At 35.2% G+C, this 26,346-nt stretch overlaps 1 protein-coding gene across 9 annotated transcripts in view; it reads left to right on the plus strand.

Annotated features, from left to right (window-relative positions):
- Positions 1–26,346, plus strand: part of ATF7IP (activating transcription factor 7 interacting protein) — a 116,786-nt gene that overhangs the window by 74,096 nt on the left and 16,344 nt on the right. For 8 of the 9 annotated variants that reach the window (XM_024256545.3, XM_024256544.3, XM_054526874.2 and 5 more), the window contains 5 exons: positions 998–1,636; positions 7,028–7,092; positions 15,642–15,720; positions 18,033–18,188; positions 20,714–20,896. In XM_024256545.3, the coding sequence (XP_024112313.2) occupies positions 998–1,636; positions 7,028–7,092; positions 15,642–15,720; positions 18,033–18,188; positions 20,714–20,896 (1,122 nt within the window). Of the gene's footprint in view, positions 1–997; positions 1,637–7,027; positions 7,093–15,641; positions 15,721–18,032; positions 18,189–20,713; positions 20,897–21,324; positions 22,371–26,346 lie in introns of those variants that run through there. The other variant, XM_009247500.4, reaches the window with a different exon arrangement.

Below are 26,346 nucleotides of genomic sequence, written 5' to 3' on the forward strand. Positions count from 1 at the left end.
CATTATACTATCTTGATTTTTGTACTAAAGCATCAGAAGTTTTACTCACCATTGCTTTTGCTCCATTGGTGCAAATGTCTGCTCATTTAAACAGTCAAATAATGTCTCATTGTTATGAAAATAGTTTTGACATTGCAAACTCCCCGAAAGGGTCTCAGAAAACCCCAGGCACCCCGCTGGACCACACTTTGAGAAACTGCTGCTCTAGTGAACCTGTTATTTTTGGAAAGTCTATAAATCAATGAGAAAGAAGTTTGGTCATGTATTTTAAACCTGTTCGAATGAGAATAAACACAAGTAGTTGAAAATTACTATAAAACTCTAGTGACCAGCATTTGTATTTTCTCTGTTCTGTATATGCTACCTCATTTCTTCTTAATTCATCTGTCATCTTCGCTCAGTGCTGTTTTCCATATCATACAATGTCAGTAGGGTGTCAGTAGAGGGACTCTCCCCTCAATAGTTCCTCTCCCAAGGAATTCAATCAAACTTGATCCAAAGATACAGACATGGTTCAAATAATAAAATACAATGAGTAAGCTTACCTGTTATTCATTAATGGTCATGACTCTTTTTAGATTTACTATTTGAGTTTATATATTACTTGTGTTGTAAGGCATTTATAATTTTTTTAATGTAGTTTCAAAAATATATATTTTCACTTAACTTTTTAGTATTTTTTATTTGTTTACTAGTTAGGTACTCTAAAGTGATTATAGTAATTTTCAGAGACCGTTTTGATCCTCAGTAGTCTTGCATATTAATCATCCGTCATGTGCTGTTTTTGTAATTTACTAAAACTACATGCAAAATGCTTCTATGAATTTAATTCTAAATTAAATTTCGGAATTTAAATCTGGAAAAAAATTTCATGATAAAAGACTTTACAGTCTTTGCAATGTTATTACACAATGTATTTAATTTGTATCTGTCATATTTTCTTAGTTGATAAATTAATATAACCATTTAAACTGAGACTTCTGTTTTCTTTCTATAGTATCTTCAACCAATCTTGTCACTCCTCCAGCAGTTGTCAGTAGTCAACCTAAATTGCAGACTCCAGTGACTTCGGGTTCCCTTACAGCAACGTCAGTTCTTCCTGCACCCAATACAGCTGCTGTAGTTGCTACTACTCAGGTGCCTAGTGGAAATCCCCAGCCTACAATCTCTTTACAACCTTTGCCAGTGATTTTGCATGTACCTGTTGCAGTATCCTCCCAGCCTCAGCTTCTACAGAGCCATCCAGGGACTTTGGTGACTAATCAACCATCTGGCAACGTTGAATTCATTTCTGTGCAAAGCCCACCTACAGTGAGTGGTCTTACCAAAAATCCAGTATCCTTGCCATCCTTGCCAAATCCCACTAAACCAAACAACGTTCCTTCTGTGCCCAGTCCTAGTATTCAAAGGAACCCTACTGCCAGTGCTGCACCATTGGGAACAACACTTGCTGTGCAGGCTGTTCCAACGGCACACTCTATTGTACAAGCCACAAGGACTTCTTTACCCACAGTGGGCCCATCAGGACTCTATAGTCCATCAACTAATCGAGGTCCTATACAGATGAAAATTCCAATTTCTGCATTTAGTACTTCGTCTCCTGCAGAACAGAACAGCAATACCACCCCAAGAATTGGTAAGTCACCATGTAGGTTTAATACTAGAAATGCAAGCATGTTAATAGCCTTGTAATGATTGAACTTTTTTTTTCTAAGTGGCTAGCATTATTGGAAGAACAAAATAAATAGAATTTTCTTAATTATTTTTAGTAATTTTTTAGATACCTGAGAGAAATGATGTTGCTAAAATGGGGCTTGAGAGGGGGTTTATTTTGAATTAGAAGTTAGTATCTGTGTTTTATGTTTTAGTAATTTTCCTAAGTTTGGTGAATTTTTAATTTATAACTTTGTGGCAAGCATTATGAGTTACTTTTATGATACATTTGCCAGCAATATCGTTTAAAACATTTTAAAGTATCAAATTTACATAATATATGCTTTTAAGAAAAAAAGACACGTTTATGTTCCTTACCCATTTGGAAAATCCTTTGTGCACTCATTCATAGCTTCCAAATTTGAACAACTTAAAAATAGGTTTTTCTTTCACATTTGCTATAAAATGTTTGAGTCCTCCTTGTTTTATCTTTTCGGTGTTTTCCCATATGACATATTATATGATTGTTTGTATTTTACTTAGAAATATTGCAAAAAGGAGCACTTGATTATACCTGTTTAAAATCTGCCAAACTCTGTGTCTTCCTAGTTCCTAGAAAGAGTTTGTTTTGTATGCATTCTTGAACTTGCTTATTCTTCATTTGTGACTTCACATTTATGTGCACTACTTTTGGAAAGGCAGGCAAGGGTAGGCATCACGTGTATAGTAAAATTGCTACAGTATTTTTCTTATTGATGTTGTAAGTGACCATGTAATATAGGAAACAAATTCTAAAGTACAAAATTACTTTTATAAGTGAGTTGTACAAGCCTTAGTTTTTATTTGTCATATAGCTATTACTAGTATAGTTACTCCCTAAGTGTTTTCTCATATAAAACAATGATGGTATTTCACAGAGTTGTTAAGAAAGTAAATGAGTGGCAGATCAAAATTAATGTTGGATTGAAGCTGGATATCACTCATATCATTATCATATTTATAAGAATAAACTAATGTTTTATATGAAAGTGTAATTATTATTGATAGTATTTACAATTTAAATGTTTGCATAGTACAGGGGCAAATGTTTGTTAGTGTTATCTGCTACCATATTATTTTTTGGATATTCTTTCATGTTTACAACTCTAAAAGAGATGCTTACTTTTAACTGAGGTCAGTGGACATACAAGATTTTTGGGTGATAGTTCATTTTTCTGTAACTTCTTTTTCTTTTAGTTCTTAGTATTTTTTAATGTCAGATGATTTAGTGATGGACATTGTTTTATGTGATTTTGGGTTTTCCTCCTTATGAAATTTTGAGGCAAAGTTGACATTGTTTTAAATTCATGGTCATGAGATGAGATATATTCTTAAATAGAGAACTTTTCCTGAAGAACCATGGCTTGAAAAGAAATAATTTAAGAGTATTTTGTTTAATGTCATGCTCATACTCCAAACACTTCTAAAAGTGTCAGAATTATAATTTCATTATTCTGTTCTCTTACAATTTTTATAGAAAGGATATATTCCCCAAATTATCTGGTTGATGTACACTATTAGTAATTCATGTCAGTCTGTTTCATTTGACTATTCTTAATTTTTTTATATAAAAGTAAGTTTTCACAATCATTAATTGGTATAGCATTCTGAGATAATGTACAATTATTTCTAAACATAAAATTGTATATTTTAACATGTACATTTATTTAACACATTTATATATTTTTAATATGTAATTATATCAAGATCTTCATTTCAAGTTCCATTTAGAATGCTTACCTACATTTGATAATGAATAAATGTGAATGACAAGCTTTGTATTTTTTTCATAATGCTAACTAAAATGAGATCTTATGAATTTGCTTATTCTTCATTTCTGACTTTATTAATAAATTATTACTTATAATATGTTATTTGATCAGGTATAATTTCAGCAGTGCCATAAATGACGTTAAAGTAGGCATTTGGCTTTTTAGGATTCCCAAAACCTAAACAAGCCAAACTTCAGTACATCTCTACTACATTTAGTAGTTTGTGATAAATTAATTAGGTTATATAATTAAAATTTTCTAAGCTCTATACTTATGTGGGTATTATGTTTACTTAAAAGAACATATGCTGTATGTTCATGCATTTGTATGTATTTTACTATAGCTAAGTATATCCTTATGGATTTTGAATCAGTATTTTCTGTTTATAGTGAGGTAAATGTCCTAAGGGCTTGGAAATTTAAAGCTCAAACTATAGCTAATTTCATTCATTCACAAAGTAATGAATGTCTGTATTATCTTAGGTTCTTTAGATACACAGAAATGTATAAAATAGTCACTATGATCTCACCAAGCTTACAATCAAATAGGGAATGTGGTAATTAAATAACTAATTAATTATAAATGTGATGAGTGTTAGAATTTGCAGGTTTTTGTGAGAGGACAAAAGAGAACATGGGAAATCTGGAAAGGTATGAAGTAATGAACAGAAGAATGGGGTAAATAGGGTTAAAGGGTTTTTGTAGGGGGTAATGTGACATCCATGAACCCTGGTTACAGTATGGAGAATGGTTTGGAAGGGGTAAGAATAGTGTTAGGAAGACCAATTAAGAGGCTGGAGGCTCTTGTAGTGTACGAGATGAGAGATGGTGGTATGAAAAAGATTTAAAAGTTATTTAAGAGGTAGCATTGGTAGTACTTGGTAATTAATAAAAGTTTAGATGTGTGGAAGAGATGGAGAACTCAAAGATGACTCAGCTTTCTAAGACACTGTTAAATGCTGTTCCATTTACTAAACTAGACATTAAAGAAAGAGCAGATTTAGGGGAAGTTATATACAATCCATATACAATGTACACTCTCAGATTTCATTAAACATCTTGTTCTAAGACTATATAAAACTAGGGTTGGCTAGGCATGGTGGCTTATGCCTGTAATACCAGCACTTTGGGAGGCTGAGGCAGGAGGATGGCTTGAGCTTAGGAGCTTGAGACCAGCCTTGCAATATAGTGAAACCCCCATCTGTACAAAAAATAAAAAATTAGCTTGGCATGATGATACATGCCTGCAGTCCCAGCTACCCAGGAGGCCAAAGCAGGAGGATTGCTCGAACCCAGGAGGTCAAGGCTGCAGTGAGCCATGGTCATGCCACTGCACTCCAGCCTGGGCAGCAGAGGAAGTCCCTGTCTCAGAAACAAAAACAAAAAAACGAGAGTTTAAACACAGAAATTATTTCTTCAACCATTTCTTCAAGGACAGAATTAAATGAGCGAAGTGTTTGCCTTTTTATATTCATACAATTATCCAGAGCTACTACAAGATACTGCCAGTTTAACTCCTGTAAAGTGCTTTTTAATTTTACTTACTTTTATTTGTATTTTTATGGAGATGTATTCCATATGATAGAAGGATTTTAAGCTGTAATTTCTTATTTTACATCCTGACCAGTTTTGTTGCTTGATAGATGGAGTTATAATATTTATATCCAGAAGTCATCCAAAGTAGATCTTGTAGAAGAAAGCAAAAGCAATGCAATGGAACTATAAGACGTTACATTAAGAATCAAGGGAAAAAATCTGTAATAACGGGCAAGGAATGTTAGTTGAGAATCTAGAATAAGGAATATTATTACAGTTTTGTGAATAATTAACTTATAGCTCTGAGGCAATTAGGTCTAAGAGAAAATCATGCTGGGTAACAAAGAAATGTGTGTGTAACATTTCATTAAGCAGTCTAAATCTTTCTTGCATCTTTAGGAATTTTGTTACATGAAAATGTTATGACAAAAAATAAAAATGAGGCCAGGTATGTTGGCTCATGCCTATAATCCCAGCACTTTGGGAGGCTGAGGCAGGTGGATCACTTGAGGCCAGAAGATCGAGACCAGCCTGGCCAGCATGGTGAAAGCAGGTCTTTACTAAGTAAACAAAAATTAGCCAGGCATGGTGGCACACACTGGTAGTCCCATCTACTCAGGAGGCTGAGACGTGAGAATCGCTTGAACCTGGGAGACGGAGGTTGCAGTGAGCCAAGATCGTGCCACTGCACTCTAGCCTGGGTGACAGCAAGACTGTCTCAAAAAGAAAAAAAAATAATAAATAAAATAAAGAATTAAAAAATAAAAATACAAAAGTGAAACTTCCTCATCTACTTTTTATGTAAAGTTATCTTTTATTTTGATTTGAAGATGGAAGTGTTTCAAATCCAAATGAATGTATTTTAACATCGTATATAAAAACCTTTGGTAGTAAATCACTGATATTTTGGTAATATCACCTAATGTATCTTAATACTCCACTATGTAACATCAGTAGCCTAAAATTAGTTTTGTTAGTCTTTCAGGAACTTCATAGTCCAAAACAGATGCTCATTTGTAATAAATGAGGTAGAATATATTTTTAAATAAATAGATAATATATTAATATTCTTCTTACAAAAAGAAAGTAATTCAGACAAGGTAGGAGAAATCAAAGGGCATTCTTTTTACTTCTGTAACCTGGAATACTTCTCTTTTAACAGGTGAATATTAACCCAACTTGATTTTTTAGACATACAGACATATATATACATATGGGAATACATAGGTAGTTTAACTTCCTGTATTTTTTTAAACATAAATTGTTTACTCTGTTTGCATTCTGAAGATTTGCAAATGAAAGGAATGCCATAGTTTGACCAAGAGGGTTTTTTCTCCAGAAAGAAAGGATGGGCTGTTTCAACATTTAAAAACTCCATGTTACCAAACAGGAAACCTAAATAATCTCAATAGGTGCCAAAAACCTTTGATAAAATTTAATACATTCTCTCTTTTCCTCCCATTAGAAATTGGGACAAAATATACTTTGTTTATTTTCTGTGCTGTTCTGGAAGTAACATTATTTTTTAACTGCAAACTCATTACAAGTTAGTTGAAAAATGAACAAAGAAAAATCACCGATGATTAAACTACTGAGAAATACGCATGTGTATTTTCTTGGGTTTACTGCAACTGTTTCTACTGGATTTATTGGAAACATTTTTGACATACTAAATTTTTTTCTCCAAAGGGACATAGTGTGGAGGAATTATATTTTGTTTAACTATTTCCTCATGTTAGAACATTTAAGTTGTGTGTATCTTAAATTATTTCCATGAGATACTGCTTAGAGTTAAAATTGCTGGGCCAGTGGAAAGTTTTTTTTAATCTGTATTGTGATCTGTATAGTAATATATATAGTATCTGAAAGATACTATAGCAGTGATCTGTGAGTTTGAGTTTTTATTTACATATGTGACATGTTGACAGAAAAACAGTTGGAGAAAACTACATGAATTGTTTCATATAAAGCAACCTAACTTTTTACATTTTGTAGATGTTTTTAAAAATGGCTTTTTTTACTTTTCAGAAAACCAGACAAACAAAACAATAGATGCTTCTGTCAGTAAGAAAGCAGCTGATAGCACATCACAGGTAAGATTTTTCCTTCTTCTTCAAAGTAAAATCCTGATTATGGTCCACAGGAAAATGAATTTTCATCATTCTTTGATTGAATGAAAATTGTTCTATGTGTGTTTTTTATAACTATCCAAACATTGTCTCACAGCTTCTCTGTAATGTTTGACAAGAATTGAGGTTTTTTTGTTTTGTCTTGTTTTGTTTTTGCATAGCGGTTCTCTTAGAGGTAATAATTAGTTTATTCTATTAACCGACTGATTTGATTAATACAATTGACAGTCCAGTCATTTGCCTTTACATACTGTAAAGATTGCCTGCAAAAAGAAAACACATGTAATTTCTTCCAGGTGCATCTTTTTTAAGCATGTCTTATTGGTTTACCCTCACTTGTACCACACTCTACCCCTACCACCTTTTTAATTTCCTCAAAGGTAATCAGAAATACCTTTTGGGGAAGAATTTTTTGTCTGTCTGCTTGTTTACTAGCACTTTGCAAGTCTTTGTACTTTTTCATATTAAATCTTAACCACCCAGTAATAGAATAACTTACTTCTTTCCTGTATTAACAGTGTTCTTCGTTGTTCTTTATGGCTTTAGGTGTAGTGAATTTATAGTGATTAGATTGTTGATAGTTTTATTTTATTTTATTCACTTCCTTTGAATCATTTCAAGGAGCTCATATATTCCTAGCAGAACAAAAATCTCAAGCATGTCAGGCATGAAAAAATGACAAGAATTTTAAAACAAGGGCATCATTTGATCTTTAAATGTGACTATTTTCTTTAAAAACAATGGATTTTGACCAACCTAGATGTACACCATAGTTTATAGATCAAATAAAAGCTATTAAAAATATCTTAACTTCTTACAAATGTTAGCAGTCTTTGTGTGTAGTATTAGAGATCAAAGTTGTGATTGTTTCTGAGCATGTCTTGTGGGTTATAACTGTTTTCAATTAAAAGATTGAGATACTTTCTGGAAGATGTATAGAAAATGTTGATATATTCAGTGATACTTAAGTGACATTTATAGGAAGTCTAGTTAAACTTTAAACAAAGGATTTATGAACATCTCTACTTCCTTCAGTGAGTTTTTTTTTTTTAACAAGTTAAGTAATATTTTCAAGGAAAGGAAAATGGACATTATGATGGCTGTCTTTTGTCCTTTTGTAAATGGTGGTTCTTCTAGAGCTGTGCTATCTAATATGATAGCCACTAGTCACATGTAGCTATTTAAATTAAATTAAAAATTTAGTTCTTCAGTCAAAATAACCCTATTTCAAGGTTCAGTAGCTACAAATGGCTAGTGGCTAGCATATTGGACCACACAGATACAGACTATTTTCATCATTGCAAAAAGTTGTATTGAACTCTATTGTATATAATATTTTGCTGAAATATAGTATATGTGGCTGGGCACAGTGTCTCACACCTATAATCCTAGCACTTTGGGAGGCCGAGGCGGGCAGATCACCTGAGGTCAGGAGTTCGAGACCCGCCTGGCCAACATGGGGAAACCCCATCTCTACTAAAAAGACAAAAATTTGCCTGGTGTGGTGGTGGGCACCTGTAATCCCAGCTACTTGGGAGGCTGAGGCAGGAGAATTGCTTGAACCCAGGAGGACGGAGGTTGCAGTGAGCTGAGATCATACCACTTCACTCCAGCCTGGGTGAAAGAGCGAAACTCCAACCCATCTCAAAAAAAAAAAAAAGAAATATAATATATGTAACATCATAAATACATAAGTGAAATTAAAATGGATATAATATAAGACACTTGAAGTGGGGTGTACGGGCAGATCACTTGAGGTCAGGAGTTCGAGACCAGGCTGGCCAACATGTCTCTACTAAAAATACAAAAATTAGCTGGGCGTGGTGGTGCACACTTGTAATCCCAGCTACTTGGGAGGCTGAGGCGGGAGGATCACTTGAACCTGGAGGAGGAGGTTGCAGTGAGCCATGCCAAGATAATGCCACTGCATTCCAGCCTGGGTGACAGAATGAGACTGTCTCAAAAAAAAAAAAAAAAAAAAAAAAGAGAGAAACTTGGATGTCTAGTGTGGAAATGCTTGTCAGCTGTAGTTAATTAGCAAATGATGAAATATGTAAAATATTCTCTTTCTGTAGTTGTTAAATGAAGATTTATCTGATATCCCCAAATAAGTATTTATTAACATATTGCATATAATTATTATTGTATATTTTATTACTATATATCATTTTATATAATGATTATTAATGTTTTATATAGTGAAAAACAAATTTATTCAAATTATCAACATAAGCTATAAAATAGTGTTGCTATCTGTAATTTTTGTTTTGAAGGACTCAAGATTCACCTTTAAGTTTGCTGATTTGCTAGAAGGATTTCATAAGACCCAGTAGTAGGTTATACTCACCATTATGATTTGTCACAGCAAAAGGTGTAGAGCAAGAGCAACAGGGAAAAAAATGTGCAGAGTTGAAGTTCAGAGAGATCAGGCAAAGACTTCCAAGTCATCTGTCTGGGATCGCACAGAATTTGTTTTTTCTCTGGCTTATTAACCTTAGAGACATGTGCCAAGAGTCTTCCCAGAGAAGCCTGACTGAGTCTCAGGGTCTGAGGTTTTTTGGAGGTCTGGTCACATAGTGACATTTTTCTATATAACTGGCCATGGCATTGGAAACTCAGGATCCCAACAATGAAACCCAAGTGTACATCATCAATCTTCATTCACTGTTCAGAGTGTATATAAGAGAATTAATTGTTAACATGACCTTCCAAGGGCAACGTTCCTGATAACTAACCAAGTCTCAATTATGGTTCCAAGTTCTCTTGGAGAGATGTGCAAGGAATGAACAACCAGCTCTTCTGCTTTAACTCTTTCTTCACATTTGCTGAAGTGTGCCTTTCAAGTATATTCTTGTTTCATTACAAAAAAGCTACAAAGCCAATATGTTTGCTCTCTTGAAATTTTCTTAGTGTTTGCTTATTGAGACTGGTCATTTTGGAAAACAACACATGATTAGCTAAGTTTTTAATAAAATTTCTAGTGTTAAAAGCTATTTGATATAATTTTTTAATGATTTCAAACTGAAGGTTTCAGTTTGTAAAAACATATAAACGTGTTTCTGATTAGATTTCTCAGACAATGTTTTGTCAGGAAAAAATGTAAAGATACATGTATATGTATACATGTCTGTGTTTGTTCGTTTCCACCTGGTGGCATAGAAATAATAAGGTCTACAGTCAGACAGCCTGGAGCCTGTCACTTAATAGTGGGTGCTTTGGCAAGTTATTGAACACCTTAGATTTTTCACTTATAAAGTAGAGCTAGTGCTAGTACTTACCACATAGAAATATTGGGAAGAGTAAATGTGTTAATGCATATAAAGCATTTAGCACAGAGTCTAATAGGAGTAGTGCTAGCTATCATGACTATCTTATAAATGTAGTTAATAGTTATGGAAATAATTACCAATTTTATTTGTCAAAAAAGAAAGTCTATTCAGGAAACTACTTGTAGTGTATGATAATAAATTGTATCTGTCAGTTTATGATCAATAAAAATCATAATTTGTCATTAGGTCATTGCTTGTAGATCTTCTTGATCTATTATAAGCATTTAATGATACACATATTCCTCTGAGCACTGCTTTGCCTGCATTCCATAAATTTTCGTGTGTTGCATTTTTATTTCATGTAGTTCCTTGTCATTTCCTTTTGGGTCCTGGGTTGTTTAGTTAGTAATTTGTTTAATTTCGTAATATTTGGGGATTTTGCAAATTTTTTATTATTGATTTTTCATTTAATGCTATTGGATTTAGAAAATATCCTCTGTACGACTTTGTTACTTTTACACAAATTAGATATGTGTTATAAAGCCCCATCTATGGTATATATCTTAGTGAATGTACCATTACACTTGAAAAGAGTATGCTGCTGTTGGGTGTAATGTTTTATAAATGTCAATATAGTGTGATTAGTAGTGTAATTTGGATTATTTGTATGTTTACTGATTATTGCCTTTTGCTATAGTGGTTTATCTATTACTAAGAGTGGTGTGATTGTGAATCGATTTCTTCCTTTAATTTTGTCAGTTTTGCTTCAAAGGTTTTGACACTGTATTACATGGTGTTTTTTATGTATAATTTGTAATCTTGCCATACTTTTATCATTATAAAGTTTCCCTCTTTGTCTCTCTGATATTAACATAGTTACAGCAGCATTTTTTTTTTAACTCTTAAAGAAAAAGGTTTAATTGAGTCACAGTTCCACAGGGCTTGGGAGGCCTCAGGAAACTTAGAGTCATGGCACAAGGGGAAGCAAACATGTCCTTCTTCACATAAGGGCAGGGAGGAAAGAATGAGAGCAGAGCAAAGTGGGAAGCCGCTTATAAAACTGTCAGATCTTGTGAGAACTTACTATGAGAATAGCATGGGGGAAACTGCCCCCATGATTCAATTACCTCTCACCCAGTCCCTCCCACCACACATGGAAATTATTGGAACTACAATTCAAAATGAGATTTGGGTGAAGACATAGCCAAACCATATAAGGAGGTAGAACCCCATATTCATTATCTTGCTAATTTTCTAAGTTACCTGTGTGTAGAGTTTAAGAAATGATCATCGGAAAAAGGCAATGATGCTCTTGGAAGAATGCAGATCTAATAATCGAATGTTTAAAACCAATATTCCACGTATATTGTATTAAAAGCCTTTAGAATAAAAGTATCTATCCATATTTATATTTTAAAGCCAAAGTGTATATTAGTGCCACATATATCGTATAGCCTTATAGTGTAGTATTTTAAGGACATCTTAACTGCCCTCTACTGTCTTGAAATCTGGCTACATATCTGACTTATTACCCTGCCCCTAATTAGTAATGTTTTATACTAAGTAAGCATCCTTATCTATTGAATAAATGCTAATAGTAAATGATGAGACAAAAGTTGCCATCAAGTTGCATTTTTATGAAAAAAACGTGGTTATGAAAAACATGAAAAAGCATGATTTTCAATTTATAAATTAGTCACACATTTCTTTGTTATATAGAAAATAAAAATTATACTAATTAGCAATCATTTATCAGCACCAAGTGAATGAATATTCTGTCAACTGTTTGACCTTGTAGTTACTATTGCCCACCTTGAATGTGTGTAGGGATGTAGATATATACGCATACCTATTTTCCCACCTGCACCCCACCGGTAACTTTTGTTGCCCTTTCTTTCCTGAAACCACCCTGGTCCAGATCTTTCCCCTTTTTCTTCACCTTGACTTCTTAATAACATTCAGCACCACTCAGTATCCTTCCTTTTTGAAACATTAGTTTCTCTTGGTTTCCATGACATCACATGCTTTTGATTTTCCTCTACATCTCTTCTTGGGAGATCTCATTCACTCCTGGGATTCAGTTACTACATATATTCTTATGTCTGCCATATTTAAACCTCTAGTTCAAATCTCTGTTCATCTTCAGTCATCCATATATGTATATGAATGTATGCACACAAACATACTATATTAATCTCTTCTCACATTGCTAAAATGAAATACCTGAGACTCAGTGATTTACAAAGACGAGGTTTAATTGGCTTATGGTTCTACAGCAGCATTTTTATGTTTACTGTTTGCATGTTACTTTTTTCAGCTTTTTACTTTCAGTCTGTGTCTTTGTATTTAAAGTGAATCCACAAGAGAAAAAAAATATCATATTTCTTGATTTGTTGCTGTGTTATCCCATCTGATAATCTCTACATTTTGGTCGGAGTTTTTAGACCGTTTATAGTTAATATAAGTATTGATAGGATTGTATTTAGGTCTGCTATTTTGCTATTTGTTTTCTTTTCCTTTCATCTGTTTTCTTTTTTTGTTGATTTCTGTGTACCTCCTTTCCTGCTTTATTTTGTATCAGTTTTTTTTTAAAACATTCTGTCTTAATTCCTCTGTTAGCTTTTTAGCGCTCTCTGTGTGTGTGTGTGTGTGTGTGTGTGTGTGTGTGTTTTAGGGGTTGTTCTAGAGTTTACAGTATGTATCTAATATTAATTATAGGAACCTTGAAATTGTATGTGTACATTTACCTCCTTAATGAGTTGCTTTCCTTAAATATCACGTTCATGTTTTCACATATATTGTGGTCTTGTTTGCACATATATTACATTGTTTTTAATCTTCATGTTGTAGATCTCTAAATACATTGTTTTTAATTGTTGCCTTATAGAATTTTAAAGAAATTAAGAACAGAAAATAGATACAGTCTTTAATATTTATCCTTATGTTTACCTTTTCTGGTCCTCTTCTTCCTATGATCCAAGCTGGTATTTCCTTTTAAACTGAAGAATGTCCTTAAGCTCATCTTTACAGTGTAGATCTGCTAGTGATACACTCTCTTGGTTTTGTAATATCTAAAAAATGTACTTTTGTATCTTTTGTCTCCTTTTTTCAAGGAGAGCGTCATTGGATATAGAATTCTTAAAGGGTTTTTTTTTTTTTTTTTTTAAATTATCGGCACTTTGAATATATTGTTCCAGTGTCTTCTTGCTTCCATAGTTTCTGACCAATAGTCAGCAGTTACTCTTTGCTCCTGTATAACATGTAATTTGTTCTGTTTACTTTCAAAATTTTTCATTATTGGTTTTCAGTATTTGGACTATGATGTGTATAGTTATGGATTTCTTAGTGTTTCTTCTGCTTGAGGTTCATTAAACCTCTTGGATTTGTAAACTAATGTTTTCCACCAAATTTGGGAAGTTTTTGGTTATTATTCAATTTTTTCTTTAGATCTGTGTTTCTTCTCATTTAGGGTTTTGCTGAACTGTTTCTTATTGCACAAGTTTCAGGCGTTTTTCATATTTTCTTCTGTTTTTCTTTGTGTCCTATGGACTAGAAAATTTGTATTGCTCTAGCATCAATTTCATTTGAGTTTTTCTTGCCCCCTCCAATCTGCTTTTATGCCTACATTAAGCTAATTTTTATTTTAGTAATTATTTTTTCAGTTTTATTATTTCTATTTTTTTCAGTTTCTTTTTCTCTTTTGAAATTTCCTGTTGGTGTGTTCATTATTATTATTTTTAATTCTTTGAATTTTTTTTTTTTTTTTTTTTTGAGATAGAGTCTTGCTCTGCCACCTAGGCTGGAGTGCAGTGGCGCAATCTCAGCTCACTGCAACCTCCACCTCCCAGGTTCAAGCGTTTCTCCTGCCTCAGCCTCCCGAGTAGCTGGGACTATAGACACCTGCCACCATGCCTGGCTAATTTTTGTATTTTTAGTAGAGATGGGATTTCACTATATTGGCCAGGCTGGTCTCGAACTCCTGACCTTGTGATCCACCTGCCTCAGCCACCCAAAGTACTGGGATTACAGGCATGAGCCACTGCTCCTGGCTTTAAACATATTTTTAATAGCTACTTTCGAGTCTTTATCTGCTGGGTGTAATATCTGGCTCTGCTTAGAGTCAGTTTGTATTGACTTATTTTTTGTCCTAAGTTAGTTCCACTTTTCAAAGCTGGACTTTAATGATAACATGTTGTAATGAAAGATTACTTTACATTTGTTGACGATTTTTGGGATCTTTTAGTTTGGAATTTTATAGATTTTTGGTGTTTGTAAATAACCCATTTTCTGTGAAATCATTATTGTAGAAAGATTTATAAGAATTAGAATTGCATTATTGTCTTGGGGTTGGGCCTGGATATTATAAAGTCAAGGCATTATTTTCTTTAATTTCTCAACTTGAGTTTTGCAGATGAAAACCTTTGTCATTTGGAATTGATCTCAGTATAATATATCAAAGTAAATTGTGATTATCAGTTATTAAGCAATTGTCATGTATCATATATGGTGTTAAGCACCTTATATACACATTTGGATTAATCCTCACAATAGCCTCATTATTCAAATATTGGAAATTGAGATAATTACCCATCTGAATCAAGTGGCTAATAAGTTAGAACTGTAAGACACACTGACTTCAGAGTCCTGGCTCTTTAGGTTTATGTTGTCTTACCTTCCTTTTTGGTTGCTATCATGTGGTTTTAAAGGTTTTTCTTATAATCCTAATATTTCTCATGATTTTGGATGATGGGTTACTGGTCAGCTTGGATGTGCAGTTAATAGCATAGCATACCATATGATTTCATAGTATACCATACCGTTTTTTTAGGGCAAAAAAATTTAGATTATTTTCTATAACCCAATTCTAGCTTTAATGATTGCCTTTGGTGTTGTGGTGGATTAATATTGGTAATTTAGAGTAGTATTGATCAACATTTTAAATGTCACAAAATGAATAGTGTTTGTATTTAATCTTATTTGCTGTATGCAACAGATAGCTTAATTTTTTTAAGAAAATGTCTTGAATTTCTTTTGAAAATTATATTTCATATAGTTGATGTTTTAACACATGAGTATCCTGGGGCATTTGTCTGATAAACTCTGTTTATTCAGGTACAGCCATTTAGGGGTCCAGATTGAACCAGGTTACTCAGTAGTCTCATTTTACCTCACTTATCATCTCATTTTTTAACACGTATATCTGCCAGAGTTTTCTTTGTAAAATGTAGAAGTTTTGTTTTTCAGAGTGGAAAAGCCACTGGCAGTGATTCAAGTGGTGTCATTGATCTCACAATGGATGATGAAGAGAGTGGAGCTTCACAAGGTACTTCAATAGTAATTGTACTAAGGAACGTTTTGATACCATTTTTTTTGTCTTAATACAGTACAATATTCTACAAAGACAGATGTTTATGGCATTATGCTTGGTTTATTTGTGTTCTTTTTGGAATGGAAGTTTTTTAGATTAGAATTTTAAAATTTGGCCAAGTGCAGTGTCTCACACCTGTAATCCCAGTGCTTTGGGAGGCCAAGGCAGGAGGATTGAGGCAAGAGGTCAGGAGTTTGAGACCAGCCTGGGCAATGCAGTGAAACCCCGTCTCTACAAAAAATTTAAAAATTAGCTGGGCCTGATGGCATGTGTCTGTGGTCCCAGCTACATGGGAGGCTGAGGCAGGAGGAGAGCTTGAGCCTGGGAGGTTGAGGCTGCCGTGAGCTGTGTTTATGCCACTGCATTCCATCCTGGGTGACAGAATGAGGCCCTGTCTCAAAAAAAAAAAAAATTAGAATAGAATCAAATCTTAAATGAGTATGAACAATGTGTAGGGGAAAACAGCAATTAAGAGAATATTGTAATTTTTGGAGTACCTCTGTTTTTGTATCTGTTATTTCACTTGATCCTTGCAAAAAAAAATCCTGTAATACTCATTTTAGACTTGAGGAGGCTTGTTAGCCCTAGAGAAAACAGTTCAGACTCAGTAAGGGTCTTGGGAGTAAAATCCACCTCTTCTGTCTCTACATTAAATGTTCTTTTTCTGTCTCTGTTTATGTTTCAGTGTAGATACTGTATATATATGTATACATTTAATTTTGGTCATTTGAATTAATTTCTTTTATCTAGCATTATATAAATAAAAATAGAAGTAAGTTTTAAAAGCGTTCACATCCAAAATAATAATGTTCTGAGTTATAATATTTAGAAACTGTAAACCATATTCCTAGTTACTCTGCAGTGTTAATAGGTGTTTCATGAATATAAAGTTCCATGGTTAAATATGTTTGGAAAATGCTGAGTTTAAAGTTAAATTGATTTTTTTCTTAATGCAGACTTCTCTGAGCCTTTACTATGCTAATTTATAATGTAAATCTCCAAGAATCATTTAAGGTATAAAGTATTTCTCAAACTTACTTGGCTGCACAGAATAACGTTCAGCTACATATCTATAAAACTCTGGTGATTATTGCACATGGAAAATATAATATGTGCTGAGTTACTTCTTACTGTCTTAAAGATATTACTTTTTTCTAAAACACTCAAATATTTTAAAAGTAATATTTTGGGGAATCAGTCTAGTTGAGCTTAGGAAAACAAAAGTTAAATAGCTGTACAACTGATTATATGACAGTAAAGTTGGTTTTGTTATTTAAAACTGAATTGAGAAATGTATGCCATCCTTCATCTGGGTTGAACTCAAGCCAGTATGATTATTCTTTAAAAGTTTCACATTATCTCTATTGCTTTCACTAATTTTTAATAGACAGCCATGACTATTATAATGGATCCCTAAAGAAAAAAACAAATACAGGTTTTTGAGAGGACACAGGTAGGCTTAATTCTGGATTAAAAAGTTAAAGTTTGTTTTCAGTGCTCTCACCATTTCCCTAGCATCTATGCCTCATGCGGTCTTTCTGTTGCCCCACCTTTGGGTCTGTCTCAAATTCTCACATTCCTAAAGTACACTGTTTTCCAATGGCATTAAGGTATCCATTGTTAAAGCCTTGGGTTTTATTTACATTTAGTGTGGAATTCTACAGGACAGAAATTGATGGAGATTATTTTGGAAAGAAAAACTTTTGGGTCACAATCTTCATAGTGGTTTCCTGTTTTTAAGAGTTTTTTCTGAGATGCAAATATTTATTTCATAGGCTTTTGAAGACCTTTTTTGAGATTAGTCATTCTTTGACTATTTTAAAGACTATATAGTGATGATAAGCAACTGTTATCAAAGAACCTAAATAATTGTAGTAATTGAAATTCAAGATCACAGTGAAAACTCATCGGTTTACAGATATTTGTCTAGAAGAGTGTTCTTCCTATAGGTAGGTAGATTATATATTTATGCAAGTAATGAATTATTCTAGTTGACATATTGTACCGAATTTACAAGTAAGATTATTTCTGAATTTCTGTAAACATGAATTTGAATCTGTGATAGAACCACCAGCAAATTACATATGCTCTCAACTCAGTTTTCAAATCAGCAAAAATACATGTAAGTAAAATGGAAATAAATTATTCTCTTAGAGGTAAATGTGACACCCAAGTGGCAAGCAAAAGTAAAATTTGTCCATAGAGGAAAGACTTGTATTTCCTAATTTTTTTCTTGTCAGTCATAATATTTCACTTTTAACTAACAGACCCCAAAAAGCTAAATCACACTCCTGTATCAACCATGAGTTCTTCTCAGCCTGTGTCACGACCATTGCAACCCATACAACCAGCACCGCCTCTTCAACCATCTGGGGTGCCAACAAGTGGACCATCTCAGACCACCATACACTTACTACCTACAGGTAAATTTGTTGAATCATTGAGTAGAAGCTTTGGTTTTGCCTGTAGAGAACTATGACTATGGAGTTAAGTGGAAAGATAAGACAGAAAATTAATATTCTTATTGTTAATTTGAGGACTACAGTGTATGTCCTTTTGAAGGCAGTATAACTTAGTTTTGCTGACTGTCTTAAGCAGCAGCACTGGTCAAGAATGCTTATAAAGACAAAGTATATATTTATTTACTTAACATTATATAAATAAAAATGGAAGTAATTTTAAAAAGCATTCATATCCAAAATAATAATATTCTGAGTTATAATATTTAGAAACTGTAAACCATATTCCTAGTTATTCTGCAGTGTTAACAGGTGTTTCATGAATACAAAGTTCCATGGTTAAATGTGCTTGAGAAATGCTGAGTTTAAAGCTAAATTGATTTTTTCTTAATGCAGACTTCTCTGAGCCTTTACTATGCTAGTTTATAATGTAAATCTCCAAAAATGATTTAAGATATAAAGTGTTTCTCAAAGTTACTTGGCTGCACAAAATAATGTTCACCTCATATCAATAAAACTCTGGTGATTACTAATGCATGTGGAAAATAATATTATTCTGAGTTATATTCTTGAGACCAGCCTGGGCAACACAGTGAAACCCCGTCTCTACAAAAAAATTAAAAATTAGCAGATTTGTCATCTGCCACAGCAAATGTTCTGTAAATGGCAGAAATGACTGTAGTTTCTCTGGAAGGGATGCGTATGACTTGTTCTGAGTGTAACCAAGAAGTTATAACTGACCTATCAAACAAGAATTTTTAAATGTGTCTTATCTTGAAATAGCTTTAACTAGTCTAACACTACCACCAGGAATCATATGCTTGCTACCTTTCAAGAAGCTGTAAATTCAAAATTTTCAAGATTTAGCGTGTATCTCCTAAACTGTTCAGAAACCAATCAACATGGTTTGTCTTCTGTATAGCAGTCCATTGCTTGAAGATTTATCTGCACAGTACTTATATTAGTACTCTTCTCATTAAGGAAAACATTGAATTAAAGTGGGGTTTTATCCAGTGAAATTTATACTTAAAACACCAGATATCTTGTAGGAATCAGGATATTTTCCATAGTGATTTAGCAAACTATTTGTTAATTAACCTTTGAGTTATGAAATTATTGTTGATGCAGCAAATGTGTGGTTGTTTTGGTAGGGACTGTTTAGATTTGTTGAATTTCAGAATCCTAGATGCTTATTCAGACTTTCCTATCAGTTAAAATAAATTTTACCTTGTTGACATTTCCAGGCAAAAGAATGTGCTTATGTGACTTTATTTCTGGTGTGTAGATTTTATATTGGTTCTCATATTTCAATACCATTGTTCTATCTAAATAGGCAGTTATAAGTAAGTTCAACCTTGGGAGCTGTGTTATCTGTCTTTCTTTACATTTATACAAAGTTATAATGACAGTCATCAAAATTAGATATTTTGGAAGGAAATGTCATTATTCAAACCCAGGGGCAGTGTAGATTATGGAATGGGGAGTAAAGAGATGAAGAAATAAGTGTTCTTTCTTGTTAATACTTTCTTCTTTCTTCCTGTTTCTGAAGACTCACATTGGAAGTTAGGATCTGTAAAGACTAAAGAGTCTTTAGTAAAGAAACCGTTTTATCTTTGTTATAGCCAGTATTTTCCTCCAAATTTATTTTTTTATAGGACCCATTTTTTCCATAAGAAAGTAGATTGATTTGTTATTTTTTATTATATAGTTACTACGTGGTCATTTGTAAAATATGATTCTAATTCAGAGAGTTGTTAACAAGAAAGTGTCACTAAAAATCATTATTATAGATACATGCTGTCAGCGAATGTTTATGACTCATTTTTTGATAAATATTTATTAACATTACTCAAAGTATTAATGCTTTCTGGAACATACAATAGGAGGAATACCAGAGTAGAGAAGGGAGAAGTCTGTTGTTTAATGGGTTTTATTTACTGTTTTAAAAAAAGAGATTGGTTCAGCTAAACAAAATGTGAATTATAATGGTCAAAGAGATAGGTTGGCTCACTTGAAAAATAAATGTGAATTAACAATAGCCAGTCAGTTTCTTGATCTTTGGGAATACAAAAATACTCTTTTGGATTTACACCCCCTTGGTAGAAGGCCTAGAGGGCTTATGATTCTACTTTGCTAAGAACAATTAAAATTAGGAGATTTTTCTCTTTTAAGTCACTCCTGTGGCATCATACTCTTAAGTCTGCACCTTTTAAAAAAATCTTCACATTGCTTATTATCTGGTCAAACCAGAGTGGGAAGGGAATTGGATGTGGTGGAGATGTTCTTTTCCTCTGAAGCTTGGATTTTAATATTATTAATGTTTATTGACCCTATCATTTTTATCTTAGAAGATCATAAAAGGAGACTGTTATTTCTATTTCTGTCTTTATTAGTTAATTAGATTTTATGCAAAGATAACTGCCATTTAATACTGTTTGCTTAACGTAGAATTTACTGTATTCTTAATATCTTTTTCTGCCTTGCATTAGCTCCAACTACCGTGAATGTAACACATCGTCCAGTAACTCAGGTGACCACAAGACTCCCTGTACCAAGAGCTCCTGCAAACCACCAGGTGGTTTATACAACTCTTCCTGCACCACCAGCTCAGGCTCCCTTGCGAGGAACTGTTATGCAGGCTCCTGCTGTTCGGCAGGTCAATCCCCAAAATAGTAAGAGATTTTTCTTGTATATGGCCCCAAGATACATGTAGTTCTCTTCAGCATTTAGTTGGAATGGCATATAATAATGTTAAATTTTGCAAAAATTTCTTATAATGTCATATTATAAAAGTACTGTTATAAGTTCAAGAGATCTGTACTACAACATAGAAACTATAGTATAGTTAAAATCAATGTAGTATATTCTTGAAAATAGCTGATAGAGCAGATTTTAAGTATTGTCACCACACACAAAAAAGGTAAGTATGTGAGATCATGCATATGTCAGTTAGCTAGATTTAGCCATTCTGCAATGTATGCATATTTCAGACATGTTGTATACCATAAATATATATAATTTTTGTCAATTAAAAAATAGTTTTTAAAAAAGAAATGGCAGTATAACCAAAACTAATCTATTATTATTTTTCTTCCCTTAGGAGAGTTAAACAGAGAAAATTGTTCATGTATACTAGTTGATTTGTGCTCTGAGTGTTGTCTTCAATTTAACTTTATTTATGACCTGTATTAGTACAGTACACAATTTGATATTGGTGTATTCTCTACTCTATTAAGAAACACCTTACCTAATTAGAGTGGGAATGGTCAATTGTGATTTACCCCAGATGATGGAAATCATGGTAAAGGATAGCCTTCAATGAGAGTCTTAAAGATATGGAAAGTGGCTGAGAAAAGAAGGGAAAATGTTAAAGAAAGCTTGTAGTTTCCTGTATATATCATATATTAGTTACATACATATGTTACATATATCTTACATGCATGTTACATATGTATATGACATTTTAAAATTATATATTAACCACATGTATATAAGCAGTAGTAGGATATATCACATAAACACAAGCTTATATAAAAGGCATATTTAAACTTTAAAGTAAAGAAAAATAAAAAAATGAACTACATATGAACTCTTCATCAGGTTAAGAAGTAGAAATTTTTCAGTATCCTGTAAGTAGTCTTGTATTCCTGTCTTGACTACATCCCTTTTCCTTTCCATCAAAGGTAACCACTGTTCCTACTTTTCTATTAGTCATTCTGCTTTTCTTTATGATTTTGCCACCAAAATTGATATCATTTAAACATACTAGGGTTCTCTAGAGGACAGAACTAACAGGATAAATAGATATGTAAAGGGGAGTTTATTACACGATCACAAGGTCCCTCAATAGGCTGTCTGCAAGCTGAGCAAGGAAAGCCAGACTGAATCCCCAAACTGAAGAATTTGGAGTCCAGTGTCGAAGGGCAGGAAGCATCCAGCACAGGGGAAAGATGTAGGCTGGAAGGCTAGCCAGTCTCTCCATTTCATGTTTTTCTGCCTGCTTTGTATTCATTGACAGCTGATTAGATTGTGCCCGCCAGATTAAAGGTGGATCTGCCTTCTCCAGCCCATTTTCTGCCTGCTTTGTATTCATTGACAGCTGATTAGATTGTGCACACCAGAATAAAGGTGGATCTGCCTTCCCCAGCCCACTGACTCAAATGTTAATCTCTTTTGGCAACACCCTAACAGACACACCCAGGATCACTATTTTGTATCCTTCAATCAAGTTGACATTCAGTGTTAACCATCACAAATCCACCCCTTGTCAACTTGAATCCATACACATCTCCTCAGATCGTACATATTCTTCAAATAAAGAGAGTAATAAGGCCATAATTAAACCTAACATAATACAACTATCCTTTGTACAACCAGAAACGCACCAATCCGCAAGCCAAATACTATTACATAAAGTTAAGAATACTTAAATGTTGATAGGAAGTCAATAAATTTTATGTTACATGATGAAGGAAAAGGAAATAAAGATACTTTCTTTTACAAGTGTATACATGCACAAACATGTTTTTAGCAAAAGAAGGAGGAAATACTCATGACAATTACAGTCCCTGAGTTGGCAACTGGTCACGTGGTTGTAGCTGGTATTGATGACTACCTTCTTCTACTACCCATTCTGTGTTCTCTTTGCCTTCAGCAAGCACCTCAACTGGTCGTGGTTTATTCCTGGTGGAATGACCCAAACCTTCATTCTTGAGTATTTTTAGTGCTGCCTAGATTGAGCTGCTGTAGTTTCCTATTGGCCTTAATCACAGGGCATAGTAATACTAACAGACGCCTTAATGGATCTCCTGTATTCCATGCATACTCTTCCTTACCTCCATCATGGAGCAGTAGACTAACTTCTTCTTGGTAGTCCGGGACAGTCACCACAACCAACACTAATTCCTTCTTTAGCCTGTTGACTTAAAGGTAAGAGGAGCCCAAAGTGTCCAGGTGGCAATCTTAAGTTCCAGTTTAATGGAATCATTGTGTCTCCTGGTGGGAGCGTTCCTCCCTCTGAAACTAAGACCTCTAGGCCAGCAGAACGTAATGACGCAAGAACAGGAAGCAAAAATTTTGCTAGTGGATCCCTAGGGGTGAAGGTGAGTGGTACCACTTCCACTTCCACCCCCTGATTCCTGGACCCATGAATCCTGCCTATGGGAGAAACAGCACCATATATATTGGACGCTGATTCCGAGCATACACGGCCTTCTGGAGAACTTTGCCCCAGCCCTGCAAAATACTGTCACCTGGTTGGGGTTGTAATTGTGACTTCAAAAGTCCATTCCTTTTGAATGCTTCGAGACAAAGGGGAACATGGTAAGACCAGTGGATTCCATGAGAACGGGCCCACTGCCGCACTCCTTTAGCCATGAAATGAGTGCTTTGGTCAGAGGCAGTGCTGTGTGGAATGCCATGACGGTGGATAAGGCATTCTGTGAGTCCATGGATAATAGTCTTGGCAGAAGCATTGTGTGCAGCATAGGCAAACCCATATCCGGAGTGTCTATTCCAGGGAGGACAAACCTCTTCCCTTTCCATGATGGAAGAGGTCCAGTATAATCAACCTGCCACCCGGTAGCTAGCTGATCACCCCGAGGAGTGGTGTGCTGTATCGAGGGCTCAGTATTGTTCTCTGCTGCTGGCGAATTGGGCACTCAGCAATGGCCATAGTCAGGTCAGCTTTGGTAAGTGGAAGTCCATGTTGCTGAGCCCAGGCATCGCCTCCATCACTGCCACCATGGCTACTTTGTTCATGGGCCCTTTGGGCGATGACAGGGGTGGCTGGGGAAAGAGGCTGAGTGGTGTCCACAGAACGGGTCATTCTATCAACTGGATTATTAATATCCTCCTCTGCTGAGGTCACCCGTTGGTGAGCACTCACAAAGGATACAAATATCTTCACAGTTTTTGTTACAACCCATAAATATATATAATCATGCATCTGGCCATCTATCCTTCCAAGCAAAGTGCACAACTAGGTGTGCTGCTTGAGGTTCTGCCAACTGGGAAGATTTCCCTTCACCAGTGTCCTTCAGGGATGTCCTAGAAAGGGGCTGTAGTGCTGCAGCTGTGCACTTTACAGTGGTGCCTGCATATGGTGCAGAACCATCTGTGAACCAGGCCCTAGTCGTCTGTTCCGCTGTCAAGTGATCATAGGGACCCCTGTGAGGCTATCAGTACAGGCTGGGGAAGAGAACGCAGGGTGACAGGAGTGGAGATATGGGCATTTGAGCCACTTCCTCATGTAAATTACTTGTGCCTTCGGCACCTGCTCGAGCCCAATCACATACATACCACTTCCATTTGATGATGGAATGCTGCTGTGCATGACCCACTTTATGGCTAAATGGGTCAGAAAGCACCCAGTTCATGATAGTCATCTCAGGTCACATGGTGACTTGATGACCCATAGTCAAATGTTCAGTTTCCACCAAAGCCCAGTTAACAGGCCAAGAGCTGTCTCTCAAAAGGAGAGTAGTTACCTGCAAAAGATGGCAGGACCTTGCTCCAAAATCCTGGAGGCCTCCACTGTGATTCATCTGTGGGGTCCTGCCAAAGGCTCTGACAGCATCCATCTCTGCCCCTCACACCTCAAGCACCATTGAATCTGCTGGGTCATATGGTCCAAGTGGCAGAGCAGCTTGCTCAGTAGCATGGACCTGTTGCAGAGTCTTCTCCTGTTCTGGACCACACTCAAAACTGGCAGCCTTTCAGGTCACTCAATAAATGGGCTGGAGTAACACACCCAAATGAGGAATGTGTTGTCTCCAAAATCTAAATTGGCCCACTAGATGTTGTGCCTCTTTTTTGGTTGTAGGAAGGGCCAAATGCAGCAACTAGTCTTTCACCTTAGAAGGCCCCATACCACTGGACCCTAGAAATTTTACTGAGGTAGAAGGTCCCTGCATTTAGTTGGATTTATTTCCCATCCTCTGGCACGCAAATGTCTCATCAATAAGTTCAGTGTTTTTGCTACTTCTTGCTCACTTGATCCAATCAGAATAGTGTCATCAGTGTAACGGAGCAGTGTGATACCTTGCAGGAGCAAAAACCGATCAAGGTCTCTCTGAATAAGATTGTGACACAAAGCTGGAGAGTTGATACACCCCTGAGGTAAGACAGTAAAGGTATACTGCTGTCTTTGCCCACTGAAGGCAAATTGCTTCTGGTGGGCCTTATGGACAGAAATGGAGAAAAAGGATTTGCCAAGTCAATGGCTGCACACCAGGTACTAGGAGACATGTTAATTTTCTCAAGGAATGAAACCGTATCTGGTACAGCAGCTGCAATTAGAGTCACCACTTGATTAAGCTTACAGTAATCCACTGCCATTCTCCATGATCCGTCTGTCTTCTGCATAGGCCACATGGGAGAACTGAATGGGGATGTGGTGACAAGCACTGCCCCTGCATCTTTCAAGTCCTTGATGGTGGCACTAATCTCCTCAGTACCTCCAGGGATGGGATATAGTTTTTGATTTACTATTTTTTAGAGGCAGCTCTAATGGCTTCCATTTGACCTTTCCCACCATAGTAGCCCTCACCCTACCAGTCAAGGAGCCAATGTGGTGGTTCTGCCAGCTGCTAAGTATGTCAATGCCAATTATGCATTTTGGCAGTGGGGAAATGACCACAGGATGAATCCAGGAATCCACTGGACCCACTGTAAGTCAGACCTGAGATAAAATTCCATTAATTATCTGACCTCCATAAGCCTGTACTTTTAACTGGAGGACCACAATGATGCTTTGGGTCTCCTGGGATCAATGTCAGCTCAGAACCAGTGTTCAGTAGTCCCTGAAATGTGTGATCATTTCCTTTTCTGCAATGCACAGTTACCCTGGTAAAAGGCCAGAGATCTCCTTGGGGAAGGATGGGAGAAAGATTCGCTGCATAAATTGTCAGGAATGTAGTGGGGTCTTTCCTCAAGGGGACCAGGCCTCCCCTTCATTCAAGGGGTTCTTGGTCTGTAAACTGGCTCAAGTCTAGAGATTGACTGAGGGGTCATAATTCTCTGTTTTTATTATTCAATGTAGTCTTTTGTTCCATCAACCTAGAAGTTTTTTGGTTGTATAAATTAAGTAGGAATGCAGTAGGCTTCCTATCAGTTTCATCTC

This window comes from Pongo abelii, chromosome 10 (genome assembly GCF_028885655.2).
Source record: "Pongo abelii isolate AG06213 chromosome 10, NHGRI_mPonAbe1-v2.0_pri, whole genome shotgun sequence".
Lineage (NCBI taxonomy): Eukaryota > Metazoa > Chordata > Mammalia > Primates > Hominidae > Pongo > Pongo abelii.